This window comes from Staurois parvus, unplaced genomic scaffold, assembly GCF_062004578.1.
Source record: "Staurois parvus isolate SC_StPar_1 unplaced genomic scaffold, SC_StPar_1.0 ptg000237l, whole genome shotgun sequence".
Lineage (NCBI taxonomy): Eukaryota > Metazoa > Chordata > Amphibia > Anura > Ranidae > Staurois > Staurois parvus.
In genome coordinates, this window is record NW_028318033.1 from 2,115,585 (window position 1) to 2,130,590 (window position 15,006).

Below are 15,006 nucleotides of genomic sequence, written 5' to 3' on the forward strand. Positions count from 1 at the left end.
TACATAATCTCTAGAAAAGATCAAATGTATTTTTAAAGAACACAATGTATTTTTTTTATAATCTTCACAACAGCAGATCTGTGGAGATTCTTGGGAAGGAATCCCTCCAGCAGTCGTCTGTCCTAGGACGGATTCAACGCCAAGGACCAATCTCCTCTCTCCCTCAACAAAGATGGCCACTCGGATCCTTTCTCAGAGTCACGAGTCGCTCCAACCCACCAGCAGGCTTGTAGTTCGGTCCAGCTGTCATTCAACCGGGCCCCCTCCTCCTATCACGTGTCCCCGCGGCTATCTCTCCTCCCCCTGAGCCTCGGTGGAGTCCGTCCCCAGCCTGCAAGTGACCGTCTCAGCCATGATGGTGAGCGGCGGAGGGGAGGGCGGGGGATTGGCGCCTCTGCAGGGCATAGTGCTGGCTGTGGGGGCCGGGGGCGCCTGCGGAGAGCCATCGGGGGTAACAGTGTATGTTTTGTTGTCTCTTTGCAGCAGGAAGGCCTGGATGACGGACCCGACTTCCTGTCAGAGGAGGACAGAGCGGTAAGTGGCCATATACCCTTCTCATGGCTGATTGACACCTCTCAGGGCATAGCTGTACCCGTGTATGGCAGACAGCATGGGGAGATCCCATATCCAGATGTGCAGCTCATAGATGCTCCCCCTGGCAGAGATAGACTGCTTCCCATCCATTGATCATCCTGGCATAGGCTGCCACTTATTCACTGATCCCCCTGTCATCTAGTGCCCCTTCTTCGCTGATCCCCCTGTCATCTAGTGCCCCTTATTCACTGATCCCCCTGTCATCTAGTGCCCCTTATTCACTGATCCCCCTGTCATCTAGTGCCCCTTATTCGCTGATCCCCCTGTCATCTAGTGCCCCTTATTCACTGATCCCCCTGTCATCTAGTGCCCCTTATTCACTGATCCCCCTGTCATCTAGTGCCCCTTATTCGCTGATCCCCCTGTCATCTAGTGCCCCTTATTCGCTGATCCCCCTGTCATCTAGTGCCCCTTCTTCGCTGATCCCCCTGTCATCTAGTGCCCCTTCTTTGCTGATCCCCCTGTCATCTAGTTCCCCTTCTTCGCTGATCCCCCTGTCATCTAGTGCCCCTTATTCGCTGATCCCCCTGTCATCTAGTGCCCCTTCTTCGCTGATCCCCCTGTCATCTAGTGCCCCTTCTTCGCTGATCCCCCTGTCATCTAGTTCCCCTTCTTCGCTGATCCCCCTGTCATCTAGTTCCCCTTCTTCGCTGATCCCCCTGTCATCTAGTGCCCCTTCTTCGCTGATCCCCCTGTCATCTAGTGCCCCTTCTTCGCTGATCCCCCTGTCATCTAGTTCCCCTTCTTCTCTGATCCCCTGTCATCTAGTTCCCCTTCTTCTCTGATCCCCTGTCATCTGCTAACCCTTCTTCGCTGATCCCCTGTCATCTACTAACCCTTCTTCGCTGATCCCCCTGTCATCTAGTGCCCCTTCTTCGCTGATCCCCCTGTCATCTACTAACCCTTCTTCGTTGATCCCCCTGTCATCTAGTGCCCCTTCTTCGCTGATCCCCCTGTCATCTAGTGCCCCTTCTTCGCTGATCCCCCTGTCATCTAGTGCCCCTTCTTCGCTGATCCCCTGTCATCGACTGACCATTCTTTGCAAGTAGATTCATGCTTTCTAGGTACTCCCATTAAAGTTTGCTGGAGCAAAAACATGCAACTCTGCCCTAAAATAAGCTCAATTATTTTTTCAAGCAACGAACACTATACTCTGATGTGAACCATTGAATATAATGGAAATCCTAGTGATGAACGTTGAAGCACTTCTGGTGAAGCTTCAAAACACTGTGAAGGTTTGAATAGGACCTTAAACTAACCTAAGAACTTTACCTGCTCCATCATGAGCTTACCGATCACACACTCCTACTGCAAACCCACCCTAATATCTTATATATATTGCCAAAAGTATTGGGACACCCCTCCAAATCATTGGATTCAGGTGTTCAAATCACCTCCATGGCCACAGGTGTATACAATCAAGCACATAGGCATGCAGACTGCTTCTACAAACATTTGTGAAAGAATGGGTCGCTCTCAGGAGCTCAGTGTATTCAAACAAGGTACCGTGATAAATTGCCACCTGTGCAATAGGTCCATCTGTGAAATTTCCTTGCTACTAACTATTCCACGGTCAACTGTTGGTGGTATTATAACAAAGTGGAAGCAACTGGAAACAACAGCAACTCAACCACCAAGCGGTAGGCTACCTAAAATGACAGATCATGGTCAGCGCATGCTGAAGCACACAGTGCGCAGAAGTCGCCAACTGTCTGCAGAGTTAGTAGCTAATGACCTCCAAACTTCATGTCATCTTCAGTTTACCACAACAGTGCGTAGAGAGCTTCATGGAATGGGTTTCCATTGCCGAGCAGCTGCATCCAAGCCCTTACATCACCAAGTGCAATGCAATGCAGAGCGTCTCATGTAGTGGTGTAAAGCATGCCGCCAACGGATTTTAGAGCGGCGGAGATGTGTTCTCTGGAGTGACAAATCACATTTCTCTGTCTGGCCATCTGATTGATGCATCTGGGTTTGGCGGTTGCCAGGAGAATGGTACTTGCCTGACTGCATTGTGCCAATTGTAAAGTTTGGTAGAGGGGGGATTATGGTGTGGGGTTATTTTTCAGGGGTTGGGCTTGGCCCCTTAATTCCAGTGAGGGGAACTCCTAAGGCGTCAGCATACCAAGACATTTTGGACAATTTCATGCTCCCAACTTTGTTGGAACAGTTTGGAGAAAGCCCCTTCCTGTTCCAACGTGAATGTGAACCAGTGCACAAAGCAAGGTCCATAAAGACAATGATGAGCGAGTTTGGAGTGGAGGAACTTGACTGGCTGCACAGAGTCCTGACCTCAACCCGATAGAACACCTTTGGGATGAATTAGAACAGAGACTGAGAGCCAGGCCTTCTCGTACGGCATCAGTGCTTGACCTCACAAATGCACTTCTGGAAGAATGGTCAAACCTTCCCATAGACACACTCCTAAACCTTGTGGACAGCCTTCCCAGGAGAGCTGAAGCTGTTCTAGCTGTAAAGGGTGGGCCAACTCTATATTGATCCCCATGGACGAAGACTGTGATGCCATTAAAGTGTGTGTGTGTTTATTTTGTTATATATAATATAAATATTTCTATCTATTTATAAGAATTGGCATTGCATTTCCATACATAATATAGACAATTTGCTTCCAGTTGTCAGTATCGGTGAGCAAAGGGTTAAAAAGTATTGCAACCAGAATCCCTTGAGTTGAGACAAAGTATATCAAATATATAAGTTGCATATTGTGGTAACCAAACTTTGCTCAGCATGAGCAATAGCCACTTCTCAGGTTTTTATATTTCAGGGGAAACTTGAGGAATATACACAGTAGGTCACAGAAAAAAGAAAGAGGGGAAAAAACCCATGAGAGGAGGGAGGGGGAGTCTCTTGTCCCTCTTCTCCATCACTGTCCTTGGTAGATCTCAAAGGCGTAAAAGGTGAGGAGTTTAATGTTGGGAAGCTAGTGGTGTCCAGTCTTTATAGAAGTAAAGCATCCAAATCTTCCAGTACTTCTCAGTTTGCTCTTTCATAATCATAGTAAGATCCTCCATTTGCTGAATGTCTGTGATTCTGGCACACCAGTGTGATTTAGTTGTGGAAACTGGACTTTTCCACGATGCTGGAATGCATGCCTTTGGTGCTGTGAGGAGATTTTTTTAATAAGTGAGTTTTTATCATTTTTCTTAGATATAGGTATATCATGTAAAAGAAACGCTGCTGGATTTACCCCAAAAGACAAACTGGTGATTTTTAACTTTGTTTGACCATGGTCCAGAAATCGATCAGTTTGGGACATTCCAAAAAAAGGACGTAAATTTCATTTGGATGCAGCGTTGCATGACCGTGCAATTATCAGTTAAAGTAACGCAGCGCCGTAATGCAAAAAATTGCCTGGTCAGGAAGGGGGGTAAATCCACAGGAGGGCAAGTGGTTAATTTCTGATCTTATTTGTTTTGATTTCTTTGTATGTATGGATTTCATGGGTTGTTACTGACGTGGTGAAAATTTCATGCCAATAGCACCTTTACAAATATATTTACTGAGAAAAATAGTGATGTGTTCAATACTTATTTTACCCGCTCTAGATAATTGGGACAAAGTACAGTGTCCTAGCAGGAATACAGACAGCAATAAAAAGTTGACAGTTGTTCTAATTCCCTACCACTGTCCAAATCTAAAAGATGTTTTGTCTTTAGTTCTACTTTATCCAGCACACTACTGACAGTTGATATTAGTGTTGCCTTTACCAATGTCTGTTAAGCAACAGCCACTTATAGGGGTCACTTTACAGATAACCAGAACAGTCTTTAAAACCACCGCTCTTTAGCCTTTCCCCAGTCCTTTGACCCTCCTACTGGGATCTTCATGGTTTTAGCTTGGCATTCACAATCCTCCAGGTTCTTGCTCAGCAGGGGTCCTTCTGGCTTTCACACTTCTTTACCAATTACCCTCTAATGGCAAACCTACAGATTGAACTCAAACTCTTGAACGACCTTGACTTCCTTTGGCACGCTCAGCTGAGAGTATATCTTCGTTCTCTACCAGCAGAATATAATACGGTCAGAAAACCATCCTTGTTTAAACTAACCTATCTTGCAGGAGAGTCGTTGAGACATTCTTTGTTGCAACTATGTGCATCATTAATCTCTATGGGAGCTCCACAAGACCTCCCTTTCCTACAACAGTGGTAAAGGGATTTGAACATTACCAAGGTGTCTCACAAGAAACCTCTTATGATGGGTAAAAGCAAAGAGCTCTCTCAAGACCTTTGCAACCTTATTGATGCAAAATATACTGATGGCATTGGTTACAGAAGGATTTCTAAACTTCTGAATGTTTCAGTCTGCACTGTTGTGGCCATAATCCAGAAGTGGAAACAACATAATTTCACCATAAACTGGGCACGACCAGGTGCTCCCTGCAAGATTTCTGACAGCGGAGTAAAAAAAATTATCAGAAGGGTTGTCCAGGAACAAAGGACCACTTGTAGAGAACTTCAGAAAGACCAGGAATTAGAAGGTACAATTGTTTCAAAGAAAACAATAAGTTAGGCACTCAACTGCCATGACCTGTATGCACGCTCACCACACAAGACTCCATTACTGAAGAAAAAACATGCTGAAGCTTGTTTAACATTTTCTGTTCAACATTTAGACAAGCTTGTGAAATACTTGGAGAATATAGTCTGGTCAGATGAGACCAAAATTTTACTCTTTGTATGCCATAATACACACCATGTTTGGAGGTCGATGGCACTGCACATTACCCCAAAGGCACCATACCAACAGAGAAGGTTGGAGGTGGGAACATCATGGTGTGAGGCTGTTTTTCAGCATACGGTACTGGCAAACTTCATGTCATTGAAGGAAGGATGAATAGAAAAATGTACTAAGACATTCTTGATATAAAAACTGCGGCCATCTACTAGGATGATGAAGATGAAACAAGGGTGGACATTTCAGCAAGACAATGATCCTAAACACAAAACCAAGGAAATTCTCAATTGGTTTCAAAGAAAATAAAATACATTTTCAGGACAAACTTTTGGGGTATCCTCAGAATATGACCTGGTTTCTTGCAGTTCTTTTGGCAGCTGAGCTCAGGGGAGGGAAGGTCAGGGACTTGGAATGTGGTTTGTTGCATGCAAATGTGCTGAAATGGATGCTGATGGGAGAAGAGAACAGAGGGATGACCTTAATATTTTGCTGCTTCTCCTTTACTGTCCAGTCAGGCTGGGAGTGGAGAGAGGACAATGTTGTCTCTTTTATATAGCCTATACCTATATCTGAAAAGTAATGTAATCCACCTGATTGTACTGTATCATGAGGCTGTGTAAATCTTAGAAGGGGATGGCTCCCTTTTTAAGTATGTATATAGTGTGCATGGGGTTTAGCTGGCTACAGTTCTTCAAACAACTGTTAAAGCGGAGCTCCACCCAAAAGGGGAAGTTCCGCTTTAAACCTTTGTCCCCCGATCCCCATTAAGGATTGGCACTTTTGGGGAGCAGTTACCCGAATTTGACAAGTACCTGCTCCCACTTCCTCTGTGATCGCCTAGACGATCGGAAGAGGAAGTTGTCCTCCCTCCCTCCTTCCCCGTAGTCTTCTGGGACACGTGACAGGTCCCAGAAGACTACGGGGTTATTCACAAAGCACAGCGATTCTTGCGCATGCGCAGTGGGCACCCGGCTGTGAAGCCGCAAGCTGTCACAGCCGGGTGCCACACTGCAGATGATTGCGCCAGGGAGAGAAGACGGCCGGTGAAACCAGTGGAAGGTGAGGACACTGCTGGACCAAGGGACAGGTAAGTGTCTGTATTTTAAAAGTCTGCAGCTACAGTTTTTGTGTAGCTCGGGGGTTAATTATTAGTGTCAAAAGCGGTAACCCCGAGCTACACTCAGGATTACTCTGCAGCATTGCTCTGTGATCCCTGTTTCACTTACCTTGTCCTGCGCTCCCGCAATGTCCCCCCTGCAGCGTCCCCAGCCATCTCCTCCGGACGGTGCCGGCATCCGTCTTCTGGGTTCCGGACCCTGCGAGCGTCGGGACATACGGGGGCCGGAACCAGCGGGAAATTTTTAAAAAGTGACATTCAGTAAAATCACATAGTAAAACATTACTGTATCAAACCATTTCACATACATTTTGTCCCGAGTGCTTTGTCCTGTGCCCTGCCTGCATTTTTACCGTTCTTTCTGCCTGGAAACTGAGAAACGTCCATGGCGTCCAAAAAGCGTCCCTTTAGGTCAAAAGCGGTTTTAGACCAGCTAGAGAACAGTGATAGTAAATTAGAACCACTTGCAGAATTGAGTGATGATTTGTGGGGAAATTCGTCATCAGACACTAAAAATGATTTTGCAAGATCAGTGATGTGCGAACTTGGCACTATATTTAAAATTTCAGTGTTTTTGGTTTGATTATATTATTGAATTAAATTTATTATATTTTTTTTTATGATTATATTATAAGTTATGATTTCATGTTTCAAATGTTATCATACCCGGGATGTTTACTAGACTCTTGTTCGGACAGATTTCAATGAGTTATTCCTAAAAATTACAGGCCTACAATAAAAAGACATATTTCCATGCAAAAAAATGTATTGCTTTGAGCACAGAAATATTGACATAATCATACCGCTAGGGAGGTTAGGTAGCAATTTTAGTTTGATAATGAATTTGTATCAATTCTAGGCCGGTGTGCCCTCTTTGTTTTTTTTCTTTCTCCATGTTGCATGTTACACTCTGAATATGGGTGCAACATGTTACAAAAGGTGATCTTGCACTTTAAATCTAATAGGTTATTATGATCAGCAGGTTCGCATTTTATTTTATTTCTTCAATAAACCTCATGATTAATCAGGTGTTGGATTCCTTGGCCCACAGAATTTTCTTAGCTCTTAAAATGCTTGGAATGCTCTTAGTAGGCAGATTGCATTCTGTTCTCAGTTAATTGGTGAACCTTTCAGAATACATAAAGTCTGGGTAAAAACAAAAAACCATTGCTTAGAACAGGGGTCTCCAAACTTTTCAGTATGAGGACCATGTTGTATATTACAGATATTCTGGGGCCAAAAATACAGCTTTCTAAATTAATGAATAATAAATTATATAAAATCGTTTACTGGAATCCTTTTTTGTTTTTTTGTTTTGTTTTTTGACATTCAGAACAAAAGAGAAAATGTAACTAAAACTAACTAAAGTTCCTGCTTGCATCAGGGTCCCCATGAAACCCCTCATACATCAGTCAACATTAGGAGTACTCCCTTACATCAGGGTCCCCATCAACAGACCAGCTAATTTGTATCCTCAGTCTGGGCATGTCTTCTAGAGTCTGCATACAATTTTGTAGTAAGCCAGATAGTTTGGAGCTGTAGAATTTTACCAATTTGCTACCGATATAACCACTTATTTAATTCACACCAGTTATTTGCATTATGTGTTTCAGATTTGGTTTCATGATTTTATGTACAGCACACCTATCGCTAATCTAAGGCTCTGTTCACATCTAGGCATTTCGATTCTGCCTGTGATCCCAAAATACTCTGCAAAACTGACAAATAACACCACATTCATTCTCAATGGCACCTAAACGAGGGTGTGATTCCGCTGCAATTGTCGTGACAAACCACATCACGTGAAGCTTGTTGCCCAAAAAGGAGTAGGAGCTTCTTTTTGGTGACTAGCTTCATGCGATGACAATTTATTGTACTACAATCGCGGCACAATTGCTCTGAGTTTTAGGTGCCATTGAAAATGAATGGCACCTGAACAAGTGTAGTGTGATGTGATTTGTGAGTTTTGCAGAGGGTTTTGGGATTGCGGGCAGAAGTCATGAGCCTCAAAATCAGATCTCTCTGCCTTCTGTGAAATAGGCACCCTCTGCCTAATTTTACCCATGACATCGCCATAAAACCCCTTTTTCTGCCTCTGCACCAAAAATCCCCAGCTCAGCCCAGCTCTTCTGAGTGGCTAAACTCCTGGGAGAGAAATGCAGCAAAAGACACGTATTGCACACATATTTATGCGTGTTAAAGCATTCTATTGGCTAGAATATTAACTTCAGTCATGTGTTGAAATATTATGTCAGCAGCTTCAAAAACTGTAGCTGTTGATTTTTTTAACAATAGGACACTCGCCTGTCCCAGGATCCAGCACTGTCCTTACCCGAGCTGGTTTCTTCACCAGGCTTCAGTCCCTGGCGCCGGCATACTAACTGTGGGCAACCAGCTGTGACAGCTTGTGGCTTCACAATTGGCTGCTCACTGTGCACGCATGAGCTGCACTACACTACCTGAATAGTCACTGGTTCCAGAAAACTGCGGGGGATGCAGGGGGTTGTACTTCCGCTCAGATCCGACCGAAAGTGGGGGAGCAGGTACCTGTCAAAACCAGGTATCCAAACCCCCCCACCTCAAAAATAAAGTGCCCAATGTGATGGGGGAAGAGGGTAAAGTTCCCTTTTTTACAAGCATAAACGCTAGTTGCACTTTAAAAAAATATTTTACTGATTTTCAGTATATCACTTACATCATTAAAGTATCAAAATATTCAAAAATACACAATTTCCTTATATATTGCTCCTCCTCTTCCCTCTCGAGGCACCCTTCTTTCTTCCTTTCTTATCTCCTCTCTCATTTTCTTTAAATTGCTATTTGAACTTATCCCATTTCTCCCACCTTTCTCTGAATCTCTCCATTCTATGGTGGTAGAGTTCATCCATCTTGTATACATAGTCAACCCTACTTATCCAATCTTTTCTTTTTGGTCTGATCTTGCCAGAATTTAGGTATCAACCCCTTTGCGGCATTTATGAAATGCAATGATTTCTTATATTTTTCTACTGTAATCTCAGTTTTATGGAATAAGCAAGTGCCTAGATCTTTCGGGATCTCAACCCCCACTATCTCCTGAATTTAGATAAATTATTTCTCCCCAATACTCCTGAATTTTTGGACACTCCCACCATATGTGTGCCATTGTACCTTTCATCCCACAACCTCTCCAACATAAAGGTGATTTATCTGTTTGTTGCTTATGTGCCACACTTGGTGTAATATACCACCTAGCCAAACACTTGTAATTCATTTCTACCACCCTCATATCTACAGCTCCGTGTGCTAATCTAAACATTTTCTTTTTCGGTTGCTCGTCAAACATTATTCCAAGTTCCCTTTCCCATTTCTCCATGTACAAAGGCTGGGTAACTTCAATTATTTCAGTAATAATTTTATAAATCCGGGAAGTACCATGTTTCCATATTTTATTTGTACTAAAAAGTAGCTCTAATGAATTTTATTCCGTCATTGGTCTTAAGGGCTTAGGGAACGAAGTAACAAAATGTTTTAACTGGATATATCTCCACTCGTTTAACGAGAAACTTTTTTTTTTTTTTTTTAACTCCTGAAAGGAGCAAATTTTTCCCCCATCCATTATGTGCTTTAACTGTGCATTCACTTTTCTTATCCATTACCTACCTGAGATGTCTTTCCTCCCTGGAGGGAAGAAATCTGTGTCAACCAATGGCATCAGCATAGAATTGAACTCCCAACCCATTTGTTTGTGAATCATATCCCATACCTTAATTGCATTTCGTATATAAGTGCTTGTACTTCTAATTTACGATATTGATGTGGAGTTCACACTATCTTATCCAGTTGTGTCCCACTTAATGTGTTTTCTACATTCACCCAACTTTTTCTTAGTGCATTATATGTCCAATCAAAAATATGTGAAAGTAACACTGAATAATATCTCTTAAAATCAGGCACACTTAAGCCCCCCTTATCCTTGTCCCTACATAGCACTTCATAGCTTTATTATCGTTTTTTTATTTCCCCAAATATATCTCAATATAATTTTTTAATTACTTTAAAATAGACTCCCGGGAGTTGTAAAGGCAACATATGGAATTTATATAGGATTTTTGGGATGATTATATTTTTTATCAGGTTTATTCGTCCTATACAAGAAGATGGTCCTACTGCTAATCTTCTCAATTCTTCCTTTATCTCGTTTATTAATGGGATATAGTTTATTTTATATAAGTTCTTTAACCACTTGCCTACCAGGCACTTATACCCCCTTATTTACCAGGCCAATTTTCAGCTTTCAGCGCTGCCGCACTTTGATTGACAATTGCGCGGTCATGCAACATTGTACCCTTATGAAATTTTGATCATTTTTTTTCTCACAAATAGAGCATTCTTTTGGTGGTATTTAATCGCCACTGGGCGCTTTACTTTTTGCGCTATAAACAAAAAAAATGCAAAAAATTTGAAAAAAAAAAAATTTCTTTGTTTCTATTATAAAATTTTTCAAACAGGTAATTTTTCTCCTTCACTGATGTGCGTTGATGAGGCAGCACTGATGGGCACTGATAGGCGGCACTGATAGGCAGCACTAAAGGGCACTGATAGGCAGTACTAATGAGGTGGCACGGATAGGCGGCACTGATAGGCAGCACTATTGAGGTGTCACGGATAGGTGGCACTAATATGCAGCACTGATAGGCGGCACTGATAGGTGACACTGATGATGGGTACTGACTGGCGGCACTGACTGGCACAACCGCTGGGCACTGACTGGTGGCACTGCTTGGCTGCACTGGTGGGTGGCACTGGTGGGTGGGCACTGGTAGGCACAGGTGGGTGGGCACAGGTGGGTGGCACTGCTGGGCACAGGTAGGTGGCACTTCTAGGCACAGGTGTGTGACACTGCAGAGTGGCACAGGTGGGTGCATTGCTGGGCACAGGTGGGTGATCTGGGCACAGGTGGGCGGAGCTAGTGGGCGCACTGCTGGGCACAGGTGGGCGGAACTTGTGGGTGGCACTGCTGGGCACTGATCATCAGGGCACTGATCATCAGGGCACTGATCATCAGTGCTGATCCTCGCTCTGACAACTGCCGGTTCTCGGCAGTACTTTGCTCACGATCTGACAGCGTGAGGAAAGTGCAGCCGAGAACCGGTAATTGCATTTCCCTGTGATCAGCGTGTCATTGGACACCGCTGATCACGTGGTAAAAGGCCGCTGTGATTGGCCTTTTACCACATCACGTGATCAGCTGTGCCCGTAGGACACAGCGATCACTGAGATCGCCGGGTGCACGCCCCCTGGGGCGCGCAGGAGAGCGCGTTCTGGGAGGACGTCATATGACATCCACCCAGAACTTGCCGGCCGCAGTGCAGCCGTCATTCGGCTATCTGCGGTCGGCAACTAGTTAAGGACAAGGTCAATTTAATCCCCAATTATTTTAATTATCTTTCCCTCCATGAGAAAGGAAATTCTCTTTTGTAAAGAAAAAAAAAAAAAATTTCCGTTATCGGGACTTTAATAATTATGATTCTATTGGGTTAAATTTTAGATTTGACATCTCTCCTAATGAAATATTATGATTAGGTAATGTCAACCTAGGGTTAGCCACATAGAACACCATATCATCCGCGTACGCTGCCACTTTGTGTTCTATCTCCCCTATCCGGACCCCTTTTATATCTACACTGTTTCTTACTGTTGCTAAAAGGGGTTCTAAGGATAGGACAAAAAACATAGGCGAAAGCGGACACCCTTGTCTTGTACCATTATACATCCTAAAAAACTCTGATTGTGAGCCTTTGACCTTTACTGCAGCTGAGGGTTGGCTATAGAGCTTTCCTGTCCACGCTCTCTTGTTGGGTCCAATTCCCAGGATCTCCAACGTGTCTAACATAAAGCCCCAGTCTACCCTATCAAAAGCCTTCTCTGCATCAATTGACAGGACCAGTACAGGGGGTTTTCTCTCTCACTTTTCTGTATAAGGAAAACCTTAAACCATTGTCTCTTCCCTCCCTCCCAGGGACAAATCCCACTTGATCCAGATGAATCCACTCTGGCATTAGATCTTTCACCCTAGTTGTTAGGACCTTTGCAAACCGTTAGTATCTGTATTTAACAGTGAGATAGGCAGACAACTAGCACTTTGGGTCCCATCTTTTCCTTTTTTTTTTTTTTTTTTTTGTATGAGTGTAATATATGCTTGCAATGACTCCTCCCTTATCTCCATCCCTTCTCCAAATGCATTCATATATATACCCTCAATTTAGGGATTATTTGTTCTTGAAATGTAACCCCCTCATTTTGAGGACTGTTTGCCAGCTATCGCTTTCTATACCTCTGTTCTCTTCTACCCCCTTCTCCCATCCTGGGATATCTACATGCTGTAATTCAAGTCTCTCGCCAAAGTCTCTCAAATCTTCCAGAAATATATCAGCAAAAATCTGTAAATTTGCTTCACCAAATTTCATTACTGGTTTTCTCTTCGTCCATAATTTCACTTTTTCTTTGGGTTTCCATTTCCTCTTTCCTGAGCTCTTCCTATTCTGTACACTGTCAGTTTTCAGATGCTCTGTTCCTGGTCTATCCGTTATTAAATTAAACATTTTCACTATAGTCTCCATCAAATCCTCTTCTTCTGAGATCTCAAGTAGCCCCTTGTGTCCTCAGATTACATCTTCTATCTCTATTCTCCTGATCTTCCAATTTTATATAGCAGGCTCCTTTGCTCCTTTCTCATCTTCCATCTGTTTTTTTTAACTTTGTTATTGTTTTGGGAGGAGCCAGCTGGCGTCTTGGCTTCCCCCTACTCCTCCACAGTAGCCATGTGACCACCCGGCATCCACCGCTCCAGTCTCCAGCGGGGTCCGCCTTCCTTCCAGGCGGCCGCCTCCTCTCTCTCCGACCTCCTGCTGCAGCTCCTTCGCCCGTCTTTGCTAGCCCTCTGCACAGGGGCCCGTTCCACAGCAAGGCACCCAAGCGACCGTGGCCCCAAGTAAGTTAAAGCCTCTCAGGCATTCATGTATTGAGGGTCCCAGGGAGCGCCAGCTATCCGGGAGCTCTCACATTGAGCTCCCAGTCTGCGCCATGTTCAGGCTCCTTCCTTCTTGTCAGAACTTTAGATGTTATCACTAATTCTGTCCTCTGCAAACGCTAGGTGCATTTATACGTATTACACACTGAACGTGCTGGTGATGTTTTTTTTTTTTTTCTTCCTCTAAATGCTCCTCTTCTAATATTCCTGTAAATGCTACATGTGTGCAAGGAAGCATAGGCTAACATGGAGGGGTATTTATCGACAGAAAAAAAAAAAAAAGCTCCTGGGGGGGTTGTAGTGAACTGCTAAGGGGGTGGGGGGGTGGGGAGAGAATTAAAGAGTGCCATATTTATAGCTTGGAGGGAGTGGGTGGGGTGCTGTATTGGTTAAGAGTTGTATATATGTCCGCTGTGGGGTTCTATATACAGTATATCATATATGGATTTCGTGCCCATGGGGGGGGGAGGGGGTAAGGACTAAAGAGAACTATATATATATATTTGAGAGAGAGAGAGAATGAATACATTAGAGATGCATTGTTGCTGGACCATAATACTTCTGGAGATGGCATCTAGATTTTTCAAGTCAAGCAGGGTCTTTTAATTTATAAGATGTCAGACAACAGTGTTAGTATGTGCATGGAACAGCATGTGGTAATGAATCTTCTTGTGAGCGAAGGCATAAAACCTGCTGATTTCTACATAAGAGATGCTTAGCCACTTGACTGGTGTTTCAAAGATGGCCGTACATCCGTCAGTGACTATCCTGGCCGTGGTGGTTCCCAGCCCACAGCAGTCATTCCTGTGAACAATTAGCTCGTGGAATGCCTGATCCTAGACAATTGACACATAACCTGTCATGAAATTGCACAAGAGACTAATCTTTCTGTGGGAACGGTGACCACAATGATGACAAAGTGAAGCAGGCTGTCCTAGAATGGTTCAGGCGTGTTGTCAAATCTTTATATGCCGTAGCTTTCCAGGCATTAGTTAAACGCTGGGATAAGTGTATAAATGTAGCAGGGAAGTACGGTGCAATTTGTTCTTCTGTTATATGAACTCAATAGTCTCGGTTTAACTTGAACGCCCCTCGTATAATACTTTTGGAGCTGGTATCTAGGTTTTGGGAACATCTGTGGAGGCCTGCAGTATATGGTTTGTTTGATATGCTGGAAATGAAGGACTTATCACATGGAGTGTGGTGTATCAGTAGCAGCTGTTAAACATACATTTCCTCATTCTAGAAATGCTTTTGATTATGTAATTTTGCAGATGTGCTCTGAATAACCCTTGTGAATTAAAGAAAAATGCGTGTCTAATGGAAAAGTAGACTACTGGTTAAATGTAGGAGCTGTTAAAATCGCTAAATGCAGTCAACATTATTAGAAGCATTCCCTACAGTGGGTCAGCGGTTAATATAAGAACATTCCAGGCCTTGACATCGAAAACATTTTATGGCCTCATGTCTAAAGTGTTCCACGGAAGAACAACCTACATTTCCTCCTTGTAACTTAAGTGTTCATCTTCTGTTGCTAGGGCATGTTACAAAATGCAAAGACGACTGATTGGTTCCTAGGTAAGCAA

At 43.6% G+C, this 15,006-nt stretch overlaps 1 protein-coding gene across 1 annotated transcript in view; it reads left to right on the top strand.

Annotated features, from left to right (window-relative positions):
* Positions 1–214: 214 nt before the first annotated feature.
* SNX6 (sorting nexin 6) overlaps positions 215–15,006 on the top strand; it is a 47,663-nt gene continuing 32,871 nt past the window's right edge. Inside the window, exons 1-2 of the mRNA XM_089680227.1 lie at positions 215–358; positions 484–534. Coding sequence (XP_089536353.1) covers positions 353–358; positions 484–534 — 57 coding nt within the window. The 5' untranslated portion in view covers positions 215–352. The remainder of the gene's footprint in view (positions 359–483; positions 535–15,006) is intronic.